General features: G+C 39.7%; 1 protein-coding gene across 1 annotated transcript in view; it reads left to right on the top strand.

The window, feature by feature from the left end:
* Nucleotides 1–22,285, top strand: part of ZFYVE9 (zinc finger FYVE-type containing 9) — a 41,278-nt gene extending 18,993 nt beyond the window's left edge. The window contains exons 8-18 of the mRNA XM_003208868.3: nt 1,582–1,704; nt 2,575–2,730; nt 10,888–11,112; nt 12,756–12,838; nt 13,551–13,655; nt 16,287–16,437; nt 17,793–17,873; nt 18,210–18,372; nt 19,427–19,532; nt 20,446–20,622; nt 21,462–22,285. Of these exons, the coding sequence (XP_003208916.1) occupies nt 1,582–1,704; nt 2,575–2,730; nt 10,888–11,112; nt 12,756–12,838; nt 13,551–13,655; nt 16,287–16,437; nt 17,793–17,873; nt 18,210–18,372; nt 19,427–19,532; nt 20,446–20,622; nt 21,462–21,623 (1,532 nt within the window). The 3' untranslated portion in view covers nt 21,624–22,285. The remainder of the gene's footprint in view (nt 1–1,581; nt 1,705–2,574; nt 2,731–10,887; nt 11,113–12,755; nt 12,839–13,550; nt 13,656–16,286; nt 16,438–17,792; nt 17,874–18,209; nt 18,373–19,426; nt 19,533–20,445; nt 20,623–21,461) is intronic.

Here is a 22,285-nt window from a genome sequence, read left to right on the forward strand (position 1 = left end):
AGGCCATGATTCAGCAGTTCCCATACTCACTCATTTGCACTATTGATCCCTACTAGCAACCAGAGGAGCCCCATCTTGCAATGAAATTATGGTAAGAAGTAAAACACAAAGCAAAAAGAAAATTAGCCCATATTTCTGGTCTCGAGTTCATTTCTTCACTAATCGGGCCGTTGGGAATATTTTGCAGAGATGCATTTTAATTAGCCTCCTGAATATTCATGCTTCCCTTCTCTGTAATTCTCTTGTGACATCTGCTTGTCTGAGGCATCACAGCGCTGAATACAATGTCACTATGGCCCATCTTGGCCTGCAGTGACAGTTGTAGTAATTGTGGTATCCCATTCTGAAGCATCCAAACGCAGGAGGATTCAGAAAAACTCATTTTCTAAAGGTTTAAAAAAATGTATGTTTGTTTATCTGACTGTTGCTTTCTGCTAATTCATGATATCCTTTGAAATGGTGTTTCTGAGATTAATTTATTTTTTAATCTTTGATTTCCCCCTTTTTTTTTTTTTTACATTCCTATTAAATATTTTGCTGCTATAGTCATTTCTAATATTAAACCAGAAGTGACCCATGACTGTAGGATATTGTCAAAACCAGAATGTGAGCATTTCATTTCAAAACAAATCTGTCCCATCCTGTGTTGGCTGTTTAAGTGGGTACTTGGTCATTCAGTTGCTTCCACAAAGAAGAGTGAAACGACAGTATGGTTTTCAATTTCTATAAGGAGAACCTCATGTAAATTGTATTTTGTATGCTAAGTTGATTTTGTTTCAGATGCTGTCATGTACAGGATTTTTTTTGCAATATCTTACTTTCTGTATTCTATTTTTATTTAAAAACATTCCAAAATCATTTTTTCATTATAAAACAAATACTAGCTTTCCTGTTAGAATTATCTAGAAAGAAAGGTAATACAATGTAACTGCTTTTTGTTGGTTTGAATACAGATAAGATTATAATCACATGGATGAGAAATTTTAATTTACTAGTCTTAAAGGTCTAATCAGAGAGAGAAACTACAGGCATCTTTGAAATGTCATGTTGGAATGCATTTTGCAGTGCATCTACAGTCTGTGAAGAACATTGTTTTATATGGTTATGTATTATTGTTTTCCCATTAGCTAATGCACTGAAAATATAAGTTCTGTGACATAGGGATAGACTGTGTGTTGTGTCTGTAGTCCAGGACTGATGCTCCTGTGCTTTGCTGTGACGTAAATAACAATTGCTATCTTCTTTGGGTTATCAGTTGGCACCATGGCACATTTCTGCATTTGATTTCCCTTTTCTCCTCCAGTTGATACAAAAAAACCCCTACCAAACCTGATTTATGAAAGAAACTGTACTTTTCTTAAGGGTGCACAGGGGTGATGCATATAAATGTTACTGAGTTTGAAAAAAGCAGCCTAGAAGACAATCAGTCAGATCAGAATACGTAAGGAATATGTGATTCTTTAAGTGTCAAAAAGCAAAACAAACAAACAAACAAAAAAATCAGGATCAGAGTTAAGTGATCATAATATACTTTATGAGTAAGTGAAGGATTTCACTGTGTGTTCACTTGTTCTTTTATAGATTACGCTGTAGAAGAGAGACCCTCTCAGATCTCTGTCATGCAGCAGCTGGAGGATGGTGGCCCTGACCCTCTTGTATTTGTTTTAAATGCTAATTTGTTGTCCATGGTAAAAATTGTAAATTGTAAGTCTATGCTTTTTTGTGATATACATATATATTTTTTAATTGCTATTAAATAAGGCTTGGTATATGGGGGGATATTTTGTATGTATTATTGTAGCAACAGCAGCTTTTTTATTTGGTGAGATAGTCTCAGTGTGCACAGAAAACTTTGTACTTAACCACATTAATTAAAATTATATAAGGATTCTGTCCAGTGCTTTAAACATTGATGAAGATTTCTTTTTTTCCCCCTGAAGATATGAATTAGATTGATAGAACCACCATTCTCAATTTTGTGGTATCTCCTTTCTAACTTGATAGGACAAAATATTATATTACTCAGTCTTCCTGAGTTGTCTGTAATCTTTTAGCATCTAGTTAACATTACATTTATGTGCTTATATTTAGATGAGAAAATGTTATTCTGGTAACTAATTTTTGATACTTGTGTCATGGTTAATGGTTAATGTTCATATAAAGCAGAACACAGTGATTCAGTGATCCATCTCAAGAGAGAGATTGCTCTCCGAAACTTGTTTAGCTGTCAGGATCACAATATGCACAGCAAACAGCCTGGCCTTTTGTCAGCTTCCTTTAGTCCCATTTGTATCCTGACCTTGAATTTGGACACAGAAGCTGCTAAAAGTCTGCTCTGGGGTGCTAATCCCAAAAATCTGGCTGGTTCCTTAGTACTCTGGCTGTTCCTTAGTTTCAAACTGCGTGTTCCTGAGCTGGTTTTGGTACGGATGTGTTGGCTAATTTGTTCCTGTGACAGACATCACAACCAAATATGCTGTAAAACTGATGATTGAATGGTATTTCTGTACTGAAATTTAGGCACATTTTGTGAAATTTTCATTTTCTTTTCTGATATATTTTCCCTTTCTGCAGATGTGAACAGGAAGTGCTGGTGTTTCACTACAAAAGGAATGCATGCAGTGGGACAGTCTGAGATAGTCATTCTCTTGCAGTGTTTGCCTGATGAGAAGTGTTTGCCCAAGGATATCTTTAACCATTTTGTGCAACTTTATCGGGATGCCTTAGCAGGTAGGAATTCTATCTATCTCTTAAAAATGATTTCAATAGACCAGAAATTCACATTTCTGTCACTTAGAAAAATGTCTTGTATTTTTGTATGAGATAATATGAAAAACAAATAAGGATCAAAGCTGATAGGGTGCTGATTTATGATTGGTTAGTAGCATCCACTGTAACGTTCATCTTATCAAACAGAAGTGTGAGTGGGGTGCTGGTGACATGGGAACTGCACTGAAGATCATCCAGCTGTCCTGTGGGAGCCAGCATGTGGGAAGTTTGGCCTATAAAGACTTTACATAGGCTATTACAGGAATGGAGCAGGAAGACTCTCCCTATATCAATGCTGTTTTTATCAGCCATTGCTTATTGTCTGCTCTGGCATTTCTGTCAGATCTTGAGTTAAGAACTTGAATAAAACTAAAACATTCCTTAAATGATTGCTCAGCTTTGTTTAGTGGTAGGTGTAGTAGGATACCCAGCAAGGCTCCTGGGTACACTGATAACATAGCTTCTAACAATTTTCATTTCAGCTTAAAGTCAGAAAGGAAATGTTGAGAATTGTTGTAGATAGAGTATTAAATATCTTAAACCAAATAATTTAAAAGTTGGTTCCTCTATTTTTATACATATGTTTGTACCTTGCAGAATTTTCCCCTGAATTTTGCATTTGCATTTTAGTATCTCAATCACAAGGTTGTATGATGTAAACCTTTACACATTTTATATTTGCTGAGTAAATAGGCCTATGCTCTTGACTGTTGATTGAACCTTGTAATTCAAAAACTCTTGCATGGTGAGGAAAAGCTCTTATTTAGTTTCTCTGATGAGAAAATAAAGCTAGTTTTCCAGAGGTGAAATTGCATCATATTTAGGTCATACACTGGCAGAACATTTATGAAGGGTTCTGCGTGTTAACTGAAATGCCTGTGCAGTGACAGAATCCAGTGCTTTAACAAAATAATGAAAAAGGTCTTTGTCTCCTGAAATGTCTTTACTCAACAAAGGTCATCTTGTCCAGAGAGGTTACCAGGTTCAGAATGTGCTGTTATTGCATGGCATAATGGATTTAACATACAGTGGAAACAAATAACTTTCCAAACCTCACTTCACTGACAGTGCTTTATCTTCTAATGATGATGTTACTCAGAGGGAGATGGTTAGAAAATGCTGTGTGTGTGTATGTGTATGTGTGTGTGTGTGTGTGTGTGTGTGTGTGTGTATGCAAACACACTGGTATGTACACGTGCTACTAGATGTGTATATTGCAGTGATGTTTGTGTAATTACGTTACTGAAATAGATAATTCATAACTCCTACATAATATATTTGAAATTCTTTTTAGTGCTCTCATGGCAATAATTTAATATCCTATGACTGTAGTTGTGTAAAGAGCTGCTTACTATTGTACAATTTTTTCATTAGAAACCAAACTTCACTGGTTAAGAATTCCACTCTGTAATGTTCTTTTGTTTCCTCTGCATTGTATTTCAGACATGTAGTGGAAATAGGTACACTGAAACTTTCATAGGTCATAGCACCTCAGTAAATTCCTGCAGCACTTTGTAATGCACACTCTTAATCTGCATCCTTTTTTCTTTTCAAGTCATGTGCAGGAGAAGAAGTATATATTTGCAGCTCTGGTCATTTTCAACATTAATCAGAGAGGCTGAAGGGATTTCAGTTGGGTGGTTGCAATCCCCTGGAAGTGGTTAGCAGTTTGTGTGCTGTTATACATGCACCCATTCTTCCAGCTTTGTTCATTTCAGAGGTATTGCACTTCTCCTAGAGTTTAAATGACAGATGTTTAAAGCAAATGAGAATCTCCAGTAGAAATCAGGAACTGTTTGAAACCCCACCTCACAGTTTCATTTTTCATGATATAAAAAATTGGTTTAAATGTATTTTGCTGTGAGGAAACTGAAATAAACTCTGGTGTTTTTTATTCATTTCTAGTAAATATTTAAAAACAGTCACAAAGTAAAAAGGCACAGTGAGTAATTTTTAATGGAAAAGAAACAAGAATTGCATACAGTGATAATGATTTTGTTTTGGAAATGGTTGGGTTTTGCTGCTGGTTTTGCTTTGAACCAAAACATACAGCATTTCTCACTTTGATTATTTAATTAAAGCACATCTCTGTAGTAATTTTTTTTTTTTTCCATGAGTCACATTTATTTACTAGCTCAGTTTTTTTTTTTCCTGCTCAGTTTTGAGTTTTGCATTCAAATACAGAAGCTCGAACTTGTCTCAGGTCCCCTCCGAGATGTTTTTGCTATCCTCAAAGGTTGGTTTGTTTCTTCAGGCCAAGTCCTGTGCTCTGCATGCTCAGCCAAATGCAGAACATGGTTTTAGCATGTGCAGTAGCTGCAGCAGAGCCCAGCCCTCCCACCTGCATTTGGTGTGTGTGCTTAATGCTTTGTGGTTTGTCCTTCTGCTTCAACTCTATTGTCAGTGTGGAGAAGATGTCAGTCTGGTGCTCTGAACCTTAACTAGGGGAAATGCTCAACCATGAGCTTTAGTGTTAGGACTTCATAATTGTAAAACAGTTGAGACACTTCGAAGGTAAGATGCTATTTTTCCCTTTGGGTTGTATGTATGTGAGGTATAAATTATAAATTTGTTAATTAAGACAAGCATTAACTGCTGTTGTTTCCCTTGTTTTACTTTCCCTTTGGCTCTTCAAAAACTTCCTGCTTCCCATCAAGCTCCCTGCTGTGTTGCCTTTCTTGTTTTGAAATTGAAAGCTAATGATTTCTGTTGTAGTTGTAGAAGTACTATTGCAGTAGTAATCCCATGATTATCTTTGTTTGTTGGCTATCAGCCTGCGAGGAGGTCTGGTGAATGGAAAAATGAGAACTTCTGTTCCTCTGAATGAGTACTTTGAAACAGTTAATACAGAGCTGCCAGATCCACCCTTAGTATGTGAACTCTTTGGTGGGAAACGATGAATGCTACTGTTACTTTTGTAATGAAAAGGCAAGTATGGTAACTGCTTGGAAAGGAGTTCTGGGTGTTCTATCCCAAGCACAGTTCTATGTATTTTTTTACTTAGCGTGGTTTTATTTAAGTAAGCTGGTAGCTAAAACATAAGATCCACAGAGAAGTCCATGGGTACACTGAGCAGAGAACAGCTTAACTGTTGTGCTCTGCAAGTGCAGTATGAAAACTGGATACAAAATTGAGCATAGGGTGAGAGTGATTGAAGACTGCTGTGTCTTGACCTGAGGAAGGTTTGAATGCTGATAACCACTGCTCACAATGATAGTGAGACTTTACACCTGTTGCCAGTGTAAGTTCTTTCCAAATTACATGCTGATATTTTTCAATGCAAAGATACTCAGTATGATCAGAACTTTGAATTTTCTTTTCAATAATGGCATCTGTTACAGTTGTGTTGTGTGATTAAGTTCAATCCACAATCCTGTCTCTTTGTGGACTTTTGTGTTAACACTGACTGGGTTTGTGTTGGTTTATGTGCTCATTTGCTCTTGAAGAAAATCTGTCTGGCAAAACTGATCCCAAGTGAGTCTTGCTTTGCATTTCTTGCTGCTGGAATAGGATGTTTGAATTTTCAGGATGTTGGCATGGTGTTGGATACTTGGCAGATCTTGGCTGTTACTGGTGATGGTGGGATGAGGTCAGATGGGTGCAGCTTTCTCTCTTCCAAATGTGCTTTCCCTGAGATTAGATGTTAGTACGGAACAGTACGGAGTATATGTCAGGAATTTAACATCAACTGTTTTTGGTAAAAGTACTGAAGTGACTTCTTCATACACTGAGTGCAATAGAGGAACACAAGAATACTTTCTTCTTTACCTTTTCTGGTGTAAACCATTTTATTTGAACCCAGAAGGGATTGTCAAGCTGATATGCAGAGTTCATCAGAGGAAGGCACTTAAGCAAAGAATTCAGAACACAATATGGATTATTACTGAAGGTAAAGCCACATCAAACAAGCTTGTTTGTTTTAAAGGAATTCGTAGAGCTGCTTAGGATTAAGGATATATACAGGGTAACCCAGTATAGCTGGGAAAAGAATAAATACCTCCTGCAGAGCTGCTTTAGATGCATTGTGCAGATTTATGGCACTTCCTAAATAATATTAATTGTCTGATGTAATGTGCTGGAATTTAATATAAGAAAAATATAAAAGAAAAGAACTTTCTGTTCACAGTTACTTCTATAGAAAGGAAGTTGTGATGTTTTGTAAATTAAATATGTTTTTGAGAAGGATGGCTTTTTCTGAGGATTCTTCTGACAGCTGCACTTTCTGTACAAGCTTCTGAAGTACAGTTCTGTGCTCCTAATGTGTAACAGTGCAATGGGCTGGTTTGACCTTGTCACACTGGTAATAGCTCCCCTTTATTTAAGGTAGCAGTGTGACAGGTTTAAGTGCTTTGTATCCACATAAATAAAAAGTGAATGGGAATTTACTGAGAAATTTAAGTATATATTAACTTATCAGTGGGGCCTTGACTTGGAACTGCCTTCAGAGACGTGACAGGAAAGGCAGACAGCCTCCAGACAGGGTAGAAATATTTGTAGAAGAAGCCCAGAGTGGCTTTTTCATTTGGATTTGCTGGGTGAAAAGGGCACTTTCTTGATTCTTCCCATCTCTACTCAAAGCAAGCTGTTGCATGTTCTCATAAATGATGACTTGCAGCACAACTGCCTAATCACAATAGTTTGTCCTCTTAATAGTTGTAACGTCTTGGAGCTTACACTGTGAGACACTTGTATCAGTAGGAATAACGGGTAGTGCTGTGTTTGTGGTAGCAAAGTGCTGAACAGCAGAGAGTCAGATTTCACCCTGAAGGTTTTTTCATATTGCTATTAGCTGAGAAACTTGCTGCTAAGGCAGCTCAAGAACGTATTGAAACGCCATCTCCTGAAACAGAAAAATAAGTAGTCGTCCTCTTCTGCTGCAGCACTTGGCATCAGTCACAACTAGAAGTGTCCGATTGCTTTGTCATCCCAGTGGGCACTAGCTCACATCATGAAGTATACGGTATTCTCCTGGAATCACAGAATGGTTTGGGTTGGGACCTTAAAGCCCAGCCAGTTCCAATCTCCTGCCACAAGCAGGACTGCACCACAGCAGAGCAGGCTGCCCACAGCCCCATCCAGCCTGGCCTTGTGCATCTCCAGGGATGAGGCACCCACAGTTTCTTTGAGCAGTCCGTGCCAGTGCCTTCCCACACTTTGAATAAAGAATTCCCTCCCAGCATTTAACCTGAATCTCCCCTTTTTTGGTTTAAACCCATTCCCTCTTGTTCTGTTGCTATCATCTTGAAGGGCTGTCTCTGTCCTGTTCCTTTTAAGTACTGATTATTCTGGTCATGTTGTTTGGAACCAAGAACCTCATCAACTAATTTTACTATCAGGTCTATAGCTTCTGTTTCGATAAGAACATATGGGAAGGGAAAAAAGGAAATATAAACGAAGAGGAAATTACTGAGGGTAGGTGGGAACTGCAAAAGCAAATGAATTGAGATAGAAAGGTGCCAGAAGCTATTTTAGAACAGAGAAAATCTTTCATGAACATGAGTCGATACATTAGGTTACACTTGTACCAACTGCAGCATCTTGCTAGTATTAGCAGTGCAGTCACTGTGCAGGCTGCAGTGTCACAGCACAGGCTGACAGAAATGCATTTGCAGATGGGCAGGGACAGTGCTTCTCAGAAGCTGGCAACATTTGATGTAGCTTTATTAATCATGTTAATTTTTCAGATTAATGAATGACTGCTTTACATCAAATATACTCAGCTGAGCATTATGGAAGTTGTAACCACTGTCAGAGTTTTGGAATTTGGAATCCGTGATGGTGGTGTCAGCTCTGGCTTGTGTGTATCCGTAAAATTAAAAATCAGCTACTGAGGGTAGCAGCAAGCTGTGAATGAGCCTGACCCTGGCAAAGAGGTGCCTGTGCTGCTGAAGCCTGATGGCCTTTAACAGAGAACTTGAGAGCTTAGTTTGTGCAGCACCTTACGGGCACAGCAAAAAAACTACCACAGAAACCAAGCAAAATAAAAATCCAGTAAGGTTACCCAAATTTGAATAGCAGGGACACCTGTGAGTGCATTTGCTATTTGGAGTGTAAAATAAGCCATTTGTTTAGTGATCTACCAGTAGCTGTACTTAATGCAGGAGATCCCTGCGTGAGTCACGTGAAGGAAAGAAAACCCAGTGGTGATCATGTTCTGGGGGGCTGCACGGTAGCATGGCCCACATCTCTGGAGTGAGAGCAGGAATTAGCTGTACTATTCTCATGCCAGAGCTGTGAGCTGGGACTTTAGTGGTGGATCAGTGTAAGGGTCACGCTTGGAAGGACTCACCGGTTAAGCTTTCCTTTGCTGGCCTAAACTGTGCCTACTGTGTTTGTTTAATTGCATTTATACATGTCAGTGTGTTATTTTTCAGCTGTTCTGAGTTATAGAATTTGAGAAGGCTTAACTTAATCATCATTTTTGTCTTCTGAGGATTGCATTTCTGTGACCTGTGTTTTTGCTCAAGATGCAGTATTTGTGTGTCTGTCTCAGCATGTCTAAGAGGGAGAAATTGCACAGCTGATGTGCATGCTGAAGAAGCAGGACAGCACTTCTTCCTTCTCTGCCTTAAATTCAAATAGAGATGCTCCATTATGAAGTAAGGGAGGAAGGAGCATAACTCCTACCTAGCAGTCCCTCTGCCTGCGTGCATGGGAAGCCTGGGGTTTCTGCACAGGCCCACAGGTCTGCATGGGAGCCTCAGACCCACACGGTTCCTTAGGAATAGTGTTGATCAAATGTTCAACCATGCTACGCTCCCTCAGCTTACTTTTGTTTTTCTTTGAGAGCAAATCAGCACTATTAGTGTTTGCATCTTCCTATGGAGAATTGCGATCAGCCCTTTGGTTGTTTGCGTGCTGTTACACTGTGGTTCTTTGCCATGATGTTAAACATTGCATTGGATGCTATAATAACCTAATAAACTTTCAGATTCATTCAGTCATTCCAGCATAAACACTTTTGGAATTTAAGAGCATCAAAGAAGAAAAATTGGAGTGAAAATAAGTGGTTCTTCTCCCCTGTGCTTGTCTCAGTTGCATTTTACATAAAATGCGCTAATTAAATAAATACTCTTATGTGCAATTCTTAAAATGACCCAGATCTTCAGTATGACAGAGAGAGACTCTGGTGGTTTGCCTAAATGAAAGGACAGCCCTGTGGGCATTCAGCATCTCACTAGGTGTGCACTTCCTCTCATCTCAGCTGGCTCTGAAAATTTGGTTCAGTCATCAGCAGCTTCTGCAGTAGAAATCTCTTGAGTGCCCGGGAGGCACCAAACACAGGCTTTCACTGAGCACTTTTGTAGTGCCAGCAGAAAGGTGCAGGCAGCAACACTGTCCTGAACTACCCTTCTTCTCCTCGACTGTCCTTGGGATATATCATCCCCTCTGTTTCACCTCTTTGGCTAGTTGAAACAGGCAGATGACTGAAATGGTCAAGGCAGTTCGCCATTCTTTCCCCACCCTCCACCCATTTTTTTTATTATTTTTTTTTTAAGCTGATTTTAATCCACTGAGTCATTTTTAAGAGCCATGAAGACATTGCTGAATCATACCAACCTCAGTTGATTACAAAATAGAATGTATGCTCCTTTCTAAAATAAAATATGTGTCAAGATATTGCTGTTTTCCTTGGAGAACTGGTAGGTATTGTATATATTTTGCAGTGTAATTCTTTATGTGTATGTATTGCTGAAAAGGAGGAGAAAAAAGGAGAGAGGTGAGGGACTTCACACTGTATGTACTGTCCTGTTAACATTTACAAGCATGGCTCAGCCAGTGTGGAGCAGAAATGAAGATATTTGTGCACGTTTTCCTACAAATCTGACTTTCTACCAGTGATAACAAGTAACTTTATCACCACCAGAGGTGGATCAAGCAGAGATACCATGGCTTTGGTTTCTTTAGTCTACGCATTATTCCATAGCAGATTTCACAGTTTTGCCCAACGGAAACCTGAGCTCCTGTGTGCAGCAAATCATTGTTTCTTGTGTTGTTAATGGGCATTAATGCTTTAAGAAGCAAAGATATATACTTTTTTACTTCCATCCTGAAAAACTCTTTAAATTCTTGATACAGCTCTCAATCTAGTGATGTAACGAGCATTTTTATTCATAGGTAATGTTGTTGGCAACCTGGGACACTCCTTTTTCAGCCAGAGCTTTCTGGGAAGCAAAGAACACGGAGGGTTCTTGTACGTTGCAGCTACGTATCAGTCCCTGCAGGACCTGGTGCTCCCAACCCCACCCTACTTGTTTGGCATCCTCATTCAGAAATGGGAGACGCCCTGGGCTAAAGTGTTCCCCATTCGGCTGATGCTGAGACTTGGAGCTGAATACAGATGTAAGTAATGTGTGTTCTTTTAGCTGCAATTATTCCTGCAGGATAATGTATTCTGGTTTAGAGCACACACACCCAGTCCTGAATTGCTACCTGCCAAAGCAGTGTGAGCTTCAGCAAGCAGGTAAAAATTATTGTCACTGGTGTTCCATACCCACGTTGCATCCAGGTAACAGCACAGCAGCCCTGGGCGCTTTTTATGACCTACAGCCTTTTTAAAACTGTAATAGTTGAGCTTTTATGGAAACAAATCTAAATCTGAGCAACTATCTGTCGTTCACTTGGTGACTTGAAAGGGAGCAGTGTGCAGAACAAGTCTGAGTTAGCTGGTGTAGTTATGTCAGAGGCTCTCATTTGTCCTGCGAAGTTCTTTTCAAGCTGAAAAAGAAGAGCGTTTCCCTTTAGTTTTGTAAAAACACAAACAAACAAACAAACAAACTGTGCTCGTTATCCAGAGAATATATGCACAGGGGCAACTGATGTGGCAGCTTGTTAGGAAAATTCTGTTGCAAGTAATAAAAAGCTGGAGAGAACGTTTCAGCTAAATAAAGTCTTAGCAACTAGAATGGAGTAAAATCTTCAAAAGACATTGATGATTGCTGGAGACTGCTGGAAGTCTGTCCACCATGGCAGGCCAGAAGTTTGCGGTCTTGGTTGTCTGCTGGTTTAATTGGCACAACTCCCCTTCTTGTTGTATCAGGACACTGTGCTTGAGTAGGTCAGTTGTGCAGCGTGTGTGCAGGAGTTGTGCTTTTTAGGTGCCTCACCAGTGTACAAAAACTGTAGTTTATAAGGAAATCGTGATGATTTTATTCAAACCTGTAGAGCATTTTGCAGCTTTTTGTGACTGCAGTGGAAGCTATGAAGATGTGTGGCACTTTGGAAAATCAGGGAGAGTGGTTGCTTGAGGATAATTTAGGAGGCTTCCTTCACATTTGTGTTTAGCAAACACTGACATTACATATGACTGCGTGAGTCATGTTTCAAGCTCAGTTATCATTTCTGCTGCAAGGTAATGTGATGGAGCCAGATCCATACACTGCACATTGAATTGCATCATAGATGTTGTACAAGCATGGCTAAGTCAGCTAAGGAATGCAGATATTTCACATTGTTGTCATACTGTAAATATCCTTTTCATTCTTTCTGACATGCTTCTGTAGAGAATTTGCCACATTTTAATGGGATTATGAAAACAGAAAATAAAATAATCTCAGTGTTGTCTGTTGAGTGTCACATATGTCATTGACAAGCTAAAGGCTTAGGGTGCTGTAGTGAAAACAGGATGACCATAAAAAAGGGAGAAGCCATTTCCAATAAGTATCTTGAAAAAAACATCTAGGCTATCTTTGCAATCAGTGTTGAGATCAAGTTCAGGGTTGCAGTGTGGCACTTGGTAGTGGTCCATGAGATTGTTCCTCCTACTTAGAGTGTGGTGGGCAAAGAGCCATGAGAGCCATGAGATGTCAGGTGTGTTAAAGGATTGTACCCTTCTTCTCTTTGCTCTTTAAACTCTGGTCTTCTTTCCAGTCTTTTCTTTTGCTGCTGGTTACCACATTCAACAGAGGCGATTGTATTTAAGTCTGTTTTTTCAGAATCTCAGTATGTAAATTGAATTTGACTACTTCTGTTTTATCTTATCCTAGTTTATCCATGCCCACTTTTTAGTGTCAGATTTCGTAAACCTCTGTTTGGAGAGACGGGACACACCATTATGAACCTCCTTGCAGTAAGTGCCGAGGCTGTTTCCATGTTCCATTGATAATCATCAAACAATGTGAGGAGAACTGGGCTCCTGTTGCACATAGTAGTTGGCAGGCCTAGATGTCAGAAGGGAATAATGGGCATTTGGATGAGTTGCCTGCCACTACTGGTATTGGGTGTTACCTTGTGACAGTGTGTGGATTGTAGAGATTCCCAAAACAGCACCTCCACCTTGGCCAGTGGAGGATGTTTGGATCACTTCCTCAGCAGTGCTGGCTTGTCACAGTGTTTATCTGCAGTGCTCTGGTTATACGGAGCTTCAACTGCAATGAACTTGCTGGCTTTTCCAACATTGTTAATGTTTTCAATATCGAAAATTATTTAATGTGTGATTTCATATCATTGCTAGAAAAGCTAATTATCCAGTAATGTAACAGAACACAGAGAACAAATTTTCTTGTATACAGTGATGGCATTCAAGGCTGGAGAATTTTAATTCTGATGTAAGAAAATGAGTGGAATAACAGGGACTAACAGGCACGACGAAGATTTTTCATTTGTGTATTTTCATTATGTAGGTTACAAGCTGTGATGTTTCCCTCCCTCCCTGCTTTTCAAGTTACTGATTACAATTATCTTAATGAGGTAGCTGATTGGTCACTAGGATAGTTAAAAAACCTGCTATGTTAATGATGATTACCACGCGCATAATTTTAAAAACTTGTTTTAATTACCAGGATTTCAGAAATTATCAGTACACGCTGCCGGTGGTCCAAGGCTTAGTGGTGGATATGGAAGTCAGAAAAACCAGCATCAAAATTCCCAGCAACAGATATAATGAGGTAATGCTTAAAAGAAGTAGATTTGTTTGCAGTTTCTTTGTGATTGGAAGACCTGGGGTCTGAATGAATTTTATTCTTATCACTATCACTAAGGAAAACTGCCTCAAAATCAGTCAATAAATTCATGATGATTGCATATTTTAAGAGCAAGTAATGATGGCTCCACAGGAAGAATGCAGTTCAGTTTAGTGTTGATAAAACAGGAAAGGCTATTTCTTTTTCTTCAGTTTTTTAATTTCAGTTTTAAGTACTATAAATAATAGAAAGTATTAGAGGATTGCAGATATCTTTTTGACCTGAGCTTTACTTGTGGTAAGTTGACAAACTTCACACTTGAGGTGAACTAGGAGGTAAAAGTGCATTAGCTTTCCACATCTATGCTGTACATGAATACTTGCAGCATGTATTGGTATTGTTGGATTGCTGAGTATGTAAAGCCTCTGCATCTCAATTTTATACTTGATGTCTGCTGTGAGAAAATCAGTGTCTTCAAGATGTAGCAGTGCTGCGAAAGCTGAGGGATGGGATATTTGAACAGCAGTGAAGGAGGTGATATATTTTGTGGTCTGTATGGACAGCAGTGAGTAAACTTGGTATTTTGAAACTAGTCAGCAGCTGGGAGAAGAGCAAACCTCCTGAGCAAAGCAGTGTTTTTAAAAGGTCTTGTAGAATCAGAGCAGAATGCATCTTTATCTTGTGAGGGAATTGTTCTACTGGAAGCATTTAAGTGAAACAATAACAGGATTGAGGAAATAAAAAAAAAAAAGGAAAAGCAGTTTTTATGTGAAGTTTGAAAAGAAGAAACTGATGAAGCAAGAAGATAAAAGGATGTATTTAAAAGATAAATTGGTTCTTGGTGCTGTTGTGAGAAAATGGAAAAGGTCAGTAAAGTTTGCACACATGAAATGCAGATCAGCACACTGGAGGCAGTTCTGTAACAGCTGTGCCTGATTGCAGGTGTGCGGATGGTTCTGTATTGCATGTTGCACTAAGCTGGACTCAGAGAAAGATTCCTATGTTGTACAGCATGGCAAAAGCTCTGCACTGTGCTCAGGTTCTCTTTGCAGTGTAAAGCAAAGACTTGGCTTTTTAAAAGGAGGAAGTGTTATTTATTTAACATTATTGCCTGCAACTGAGCTGAAAGGTTGAATTGGTAGAGATTTTTCATCCAAGTGTACTTTGAATTAAGATGAATTAAGCCAGAAGACCTTCACTTTTTTCCCTGTGCAAAGCAGTATTTCATTAGAAAAGAGCGTCACTCAAACTGTCTTGAAAATGAAGAACTCATCCTAAATCTCATGCATGGATTAAATGTGGAAAAGTCAGGCTCTAATTAACAAATTAAATATTCATATATATTTCTCTATTAAATTTATAGTTTTTTCTTCAAGATGGTTTTACTTTTCTACAGTTGTAGTGATACTCAGTTCAAGTGTAAGACTATTCAGTTCCTCAAGGAAGGTATCACTGTTACTAAGTTGCCTTGGTACAAGATACAGTGGCCATTCCTGTTGTTTCTTCTCATGCTGAAGGTAACTACAGAGCTCCATAGAGCTGCCTGTTGTTGAGCTAAATTCTTGTTTCTGGAGCATGACATGATAAATAGATAAAGAAATACACTGTTGTCTGATGCAAAATCTTAATTAAGTTTCCTCCCTAAACATTACACCTGTGCATATTTGTCAACAGCAAGCATCAGCTAATGTTCCTGACACTCTAATTAAGGTATTATGTTAGACTGAGGAAGATAAATATGATGTGCAGGGCATGCTTGCTTATCAGGTACAGGAGGCGGAGGATTGGAGTGTGAGCACTCTTAGGAGATGTCAGCATTTTCCTTCTCTCCAAGGTTTTTGCTGGGGGAGATGTAATTTAGTCACTCTCTAACCTCTTTCCCCCCTTTTTTTCTTTAAATCAGATACATAATTTTTAATTTTGAAAAATTCCAGAGATAGATGACTCCTCGGTGTTTATTTTAGATAAAAAAAATCTCATCATTTAAGACAAGATGGAGAGGAGAAAAAGGAGGAGTACAATTTATAATAATATTTTGCTGAGAATTAAAATGATTTCTGGATGTCAGTGATTGAAATCTCTTTGAAAAGTCTTTGAAGGAAGGAGAAGAACCAATCCCAATTTCACCAATTCGTGCTGGTGAAGCACAGAGGCACCAAAGCTTTGGTGTCTGCTCATGGCAGAACTAGGATTAAATGCCACGAGTGTCAGAGTGCCATTCTTGCACTGTTTGCAATTCATGGTTTGTGTCATCATTAGCTCTAGCAGTGTAAACTAAGCAGATATTTCCTCCCAATTATTTTTTTAATATTTTTTCCCTTGGATGTTTTATAAAACAGCTAGAGAAAGCAGCTTTTGCAGGCTACTTTGTAGGTCATCTATCCTTCTTGCCAGTTATCTTAATTACTTGAAAGGTGACACTAAAGCATCTAGGTGAAATAAGGCCTGAACCATCTTTTCAAGTGCAGGTGATGGTTCTGAGTATTGAAGTCTGTCTGACACGGGACTGCAAGCACTCTTAATTTTCGCTGTCTGAACGAACTGTTCCAAGAACAACCTTGATATGGTATTGCTTGACAAACAGGGTAAGAATGGTATAAACCTTTTTGTTTGCAGATGATGAAAGCCATGAACAAATCCAACGAGCATGTTCTAGCAGGGGGAGCTTGCTTCAATGAGAAAGCAGACTCGCATCTGGTGTGTGTTCAGAATGATGATGGGAATTACCAGACACAGGCCATCAGCATCCATAATCAGCCGAGGAAGGGTGAGAATGGGGCTCATTGAGGCCGTTGGCTCACGGTGCTCTGCATGACCTCTGTTTTGCTGTTGTTCTCACAGTGATGCAGCGTGCTGTGTGGTGAATCTGTCAAGATTGGACTTGTCTGTATTTCACTGTTTCTGCTCTAGTTCAGAGAAAATCATTCTGACTGTTGGGCTTCCTGAATAGGCAGCTCTGTGAGTTAGGTTTGAACACCCAGAATAGCGTGTTGTGCTGCTCTGTCTGCCTTTACCCCCTCAGTGTTTTATTCCCCTTGCAGAATGCAAAATCTCAGACATCCAGAGGCACACTGCTGTTTGTGTCCTGTGTACGGGCCTCATCACACTTCCTAGGTCAGTAGTGCTGTTCTGAATTTGTCTGAGAGGCATTCTGGCAACTTCAGACCAAGCAGACACAGAATTAAGCATATTACAGCTTGCTGCCTTGTAAATGTGGTAATACTGTTTGCACAGTACAGCTTGGGACATACACATTTCCAGAAGTCACAGTGCTCTGACTGCCTTACACAACTTCTGTACATGAATAATGACAGCAGTCTTTGGCATTACTGGAGAGTAGAGGTGGGAGTGTGGTTGCCTGTGCTTGTCCTGTAGGCTGTGTGAAAGAAAGAGATTAGGTTTAGTAGGAGGCTGGAGATGTGAACAGAAATAAGCAACAGCAGCAGTGTTTAAATAATGTAACTTCAAAAATAGATTCACCTCAGTCAGACCATCTGATTTCCAGGCTTTACCTGGCAAAGATATCTACACTATCTCCAAATGAGAAGCAAGATACAGGCCAACTTTTGTTTGGCAAGTATCCCTATATGCAGTGAGTGTAGTGATGTGGGATGTCACTTCAGGACTGCTGGTTTTATCTGAGTGTGATTTTACACATGGGATGAATAGAGGAACTTCCAGCAAGTATTTTGTGATGCTTGGTGGTCATTTAAGAGAATTTTATTCTAAATCAGCTGGCTGTCTTTCCACTGTGTCGGTGTTACAGTGTGGGCCATAAGCAGCTCACACATAGTCTTTTGCTGCTGTATGAGAACTTTCAGAATTATGTAATTGGTTACCCTAAATTAACAATCCTGAAACTTACAGGTGGTAGTGGAGAGAATGATGAAATACTAGCATTTAGGCTGACAAAACTGCTGTCCAGTTCAGAAGATAACTGGATGATTTGCCATTCTATGTCCAAGCATGTAAGATGCATTAAAGTCACTATAATTCTGAGCAGCACTTGTTCTGATTTAGATTAATCACCTCTCTGGATGATAGAGCTGTTCTACCCGATTCTTGTGTGAGGCATTGTTTTGATGAAAGCCCCACTAAATCACTCTGTTGTTGTTGTTGCAGTGACTGGTGCCAGCTTCTTTGTGTTCAGTGGGGCTTTAAAATCCTCTTCAGGCTACCTTGCCAAATCCAGTATAGTAGAAGGTAAGAACTGAACTTAAAATGCTTGCTTAAAATGCACTGCTTCCCCCTTAGCACTGCCCAGCTAAGCCCTGAGCATTTGAATGAAGCTGCTGGTTCAGCTTCAACTTACTTTTTAGCAAAAAAAACCCACTGTTTCCTTTAATGAGGGGCATGAGTTATCGTGGTGTCTCCTAGTCAGTGTTCCATCTTTTAGGGTTCAGAGAGTTCAAGAATGGCCTTGTGTACTGTCCAAATGGATTTTCAATATTTCTGTTGCTCACAGGAAGAAGGATGTTTTTTTATAGGGTCTGCTCATTGTGACTTATCTTGGCTTATGAGGATTTCTTGGTTCCCTAGATGGAGTAATGGTCCAGATAACTGCTGAGAACATGGACTCTCTGAGGCAGGCCTTGAGAGAGATGAAAGACTTTACCATCACTTGTGGCAAAGTAGATGCTGAAGATCCTCAGGAACACGTTCACATTCAGTGGGTAGAAGATGATAAAAACTTCAGTAAAGGGTAAGCAAGACATATTTGACTGAATTTGTTAAAAGTTTTAATGGATTTTATAAGGTGGATGGACCATCAAGTCAGTACGAATTATAAGCTTACACTCTATTTTGAGTGATAAGATGCAATTAAATGTAATAAAAGTGGAGCTGAGACATCAGAGCTTTGGGGCATCAATTAAAGTTGTCAGTGCTATGGATTATTTTGCCATTGCTAATAACCAGTTACTGGAATCTTTCTCCAACAATCCATGCTGAACGCTGCATATTATGGTCACTTCATACTCTAGTTGCTTTGTGAAGTAGTGCTGGAAGAAAAATTGCTGAACACCAGCAGTATATGTTGTACTCAGATAGTTAAGCCAAAAGAAAAGCATACATGGCAGTTTAAGTACTTAGGGGGAGAAAAATGCTGTTATAATGGGACGTTCTTGTAAAGAATCAGCATCTACAAGGGATGGTGTTTCTGTACGTACAGAGACTGCATCAGTCTCAAGTTCTGTAATTAAATGTTACAGGACACATTCTGTAGTATGTGAGTAGTGTTTAAAGGTATCGCAGGCCTCCACCAACATTATAAATGAATACAAAGCAAGTCATTTCCTGTTGCTCTTTTAACAAGTGATTAGAGTTCAGTCTTGGTGCAGAGTTTAGCTGGAAACATGCAGGAAGCTCCATTCTGAACTCCACGTGTCAGAGGGCTGGGGTTGCAGTGGACAGCAGGACCTCTGTGCCTTTTCCCCCAATTATGAACATCCAGGCTTAGCATCAGCATTGCAATTAGCAGTTGTGTGCAGGGTCACTTATTTTGGCACCCTTTGTTCAAGGAGCTCCCTTCTGAGGCTAGTTTTGGTCTGCGTCCATTTAATTGATGTGGTTAATTTGCTTTGTTGTAGTGGTTCAAATTGCAGAGCACTCAGTTCTGAAAACAACCTGCAGCAATTCTGTTGATTTAGGTGTACCAGAGGCACTGTCCTTTGATCTGAGATACTTTTCTTTTGCAATGTCCTCTATTAATATCTCCTGCTAAGTAGGAATTTACCCTTTTCCCTTCACTTCTGCAGTGTTGTAAGCCCTATTGATGGCAAATCAATGGAGTCTATAACAAGTGTGAAGATATTTCATGGCTCAGAGTACAAGTCAAATGGAAAGGTCATTCGATGGACAGAGGTAAGTGAGGCAAGTGGAGCATTTTAGGACTGCAACTGCAGCAGTCTGTCTTCATCGTGCTCTCCCTACATTACCAAAATTATAGCAGTGAATTCTTCAGAACAAACCTGGAGTAGATTTTCTAAGTGTGCAGAAAGATTCTGCAAAGCACAGTCCAGAGTACAGTGTCCTGCCACCACTGTGTAACTCACCCTGCTGTCATGGCCATTTTCTACAGCCTGCTTTGTGCTGACCACCTTTTCTTGTGCTGCCTTGTTGAATGTAGGAAGAACTAGAAAAATGCTTGCTCACTGTGTTACCCAAGGTAACAGCTGGTTTCACCTGTATTTTGTATTAAAAGCTACCTTTTAAAAGATACATAACTCTTATCTATTAAAAAAAAAATGCTATTCTGAGCCCTCTTTTCTAAAATTTCATTGCTTACAGCAATTAAGTTAAGAAACTGCACAAGTGTTGTTAGCTTTGACTCTGCCAGCTGACTCTGCCAGCACACAAATGCTAATGTTAAGGATTTCTGGAATTGCTTCATTTATCTGCCCAGGAGGAACCAAGTCAAATCTTTCTACAGCTTGCTACCTTACCCTTCTTTTTCCAGATTTATCTGGAGTTAAAGTTTACTGACAACACCACACATTTTTTCTGACTTCTACTCAAAGTGTGGATTTTCTGAAATGAACACCCATTTAAAAGCAAATAGTGTACAACATACAGTGACTTTCTGTAATGAAGCTTTTGATGGAACTGAAAGGTTTTGGAAAATGTCTGTATAGGTATCTGTTGTTGAGACATAGTTTGTCTTTAGGGTCTTTTACTGATGTTCCTCACGAAGCTTTTCTTGAAGTCTTCTTTCATAAAAAGTTTTGAATGGCATTTAATTAACTTCATGTTCTGTTATCTTAATTCTTACCCTCAGGTGTTTTTCCTGGAAAATGATGAGCAACACAATGGTCTGAGTGACCCAGCTGATCACAGCAGACTGACTGAAAACGTGGCAAAAGCCTTCTGTTTAGCTCTTTGTCCTCACCTTAAGTTGTTAAAAGAAGATGGCATGACGAAACTTGGTCTGCGCGTTACTCTCGACTCAGATCAAGTAAGTCTTGAATAGTTCCAGTTTAATGACTGGGTGGTTGGTTGCTTCCCTCTCCTCCCCCCCCAAAATCACCCACTGTTTCAAACCATTCTGTTGGCTGAAGTACAACCAGTATCAAGATGCTTATCAAGTACTGCTATTATGTGGTGTTTGGGGCAATCTGTTACCATGGGAGAGCCAGTGCCTAGCGTGTATAAACAGTGAGCCCATAGCAGCACCTGCTCTGTATCAGACCTGGAACAGCCCTTGGAAGTGCAGGCTGGAGACACCTGCTGAGAGATGCTGTAAGCTGGCCTTTCCACCAGGAGCTGAAGAAGGGAGTAGAATAAATGTGTTCTTGTGTGAGCATGAGACAGCGCTTAGAAGTATGGCTGTTCATAAAAGATCACATTGCATATGAGGCTTAGAAACAGATGGGAGCTTCCCTTAGAGTGCTCCACAGCAAACACTACAAGCAGAGAGAAAGGGCTTTTGGCACACCAGCTGGCCTTGCCTTGAGTGAAGTGTGCTTAGTATCATCCAGGTCTTAAATACTGCATGCCTTAATCTGATAGTGCAGGGTATGGCTCCTGCTGGTCTGGAAGCTCTGCTTTGGTAGAACAGTGGGAAAAACAAAAAGCTGCTTTTGTCCAGGCAGTCACTGGGAACAGAGAGAACACCAAGCACAAGTAGGTAGGCTGATCTAATGCTGGCTGCATGCTGTTCATGGGCCTGACTTCCCCCAGCTGAGACAGGGGGCATTGCACACAGCTCATCCTTCTGCACAGCACTTCCCCCACTACCCTGAGCCTGCTATTCCCTTTCTGTGTAAAACCCACTGTTACTTTGTATTTTTCTAGGTTGGTTATCAAGCTGGGAGTAATGGACAGCCACTGCCTTCTCAATACATGAATGACCTGGACAGTGCCTTAGTTCCAGTGATTCATGGAGGGGCATGTCAGTTGAGTGAGGGGCCAGTCATAATGGAGCTCATCTTTTATATTCTGGAAAACATTTCATAAGAGGACTTCATTTTCTGTTCAGACCTGTTCCAGCAGCAGTTGTATCTGAATCATTTGCACTTTAAAACTGGAAAAATTAAGCTTTTGGTAACACTATTAAGGGGAGGTGGGGGGTGGGGGGTGGCGGGAGGGACAGTTGTTCCATAATTCTAAATCTTCTATGCATTGTCAACAAACAGAGGATCAGGGCAGCTTCTATACTACAACATGGCTATGCTATCCTTCTGCAGCTAATAACTTCTGTTACTGTTTAGAAAAATGCTCATGTTTAAAGACAGAGTACACGACTGTAAATGCTCAAACGAGTACAAAGATCACTGGGGCGTAAATAAAAAGTGAAACTCCTATCTTGTACTGTTTGTAGATGGACAAGTAAGAAACAACAATCAAGACCTCCATTCTGACCTCATCATAATGCCGTTTGTGGTAATTCTGTAGACATTAAAAAGTAACGTTTACATTGTTTTGACCAGATTATTGGTTAAAATTTGTTTGGAGTAGCCCTTGAGAGATGTGGAACGATTACCTAGCCATAACTATGTTTGTATATGAGTCTGAATGAGAAGGGTAAGCATCTCTCAGAAAACGGTATTCTGTACGCTGCAGTTCTGTGTGTGAAATAGGCTAGTTTACTTTTATCCCCCACTCTATTTACTGTAAAA

The sequence above is a fragment of the Meleagris gallopavo genome, chromosome 10, assembly GCF_000146605.3.
Source record: "Meleagris gallopavo isolate NT-WF06-2002-E0010 breed Aviagen turkey brand Nicholas breeding stock chromosome 10, Turkey_5.1, whole genome shotgun sequence".
NCBI lineage: Eukaryota > Metazoa > Chordata > Aves > Galliformes > Phasianidae > Meleagris > Meleagris gallopavo.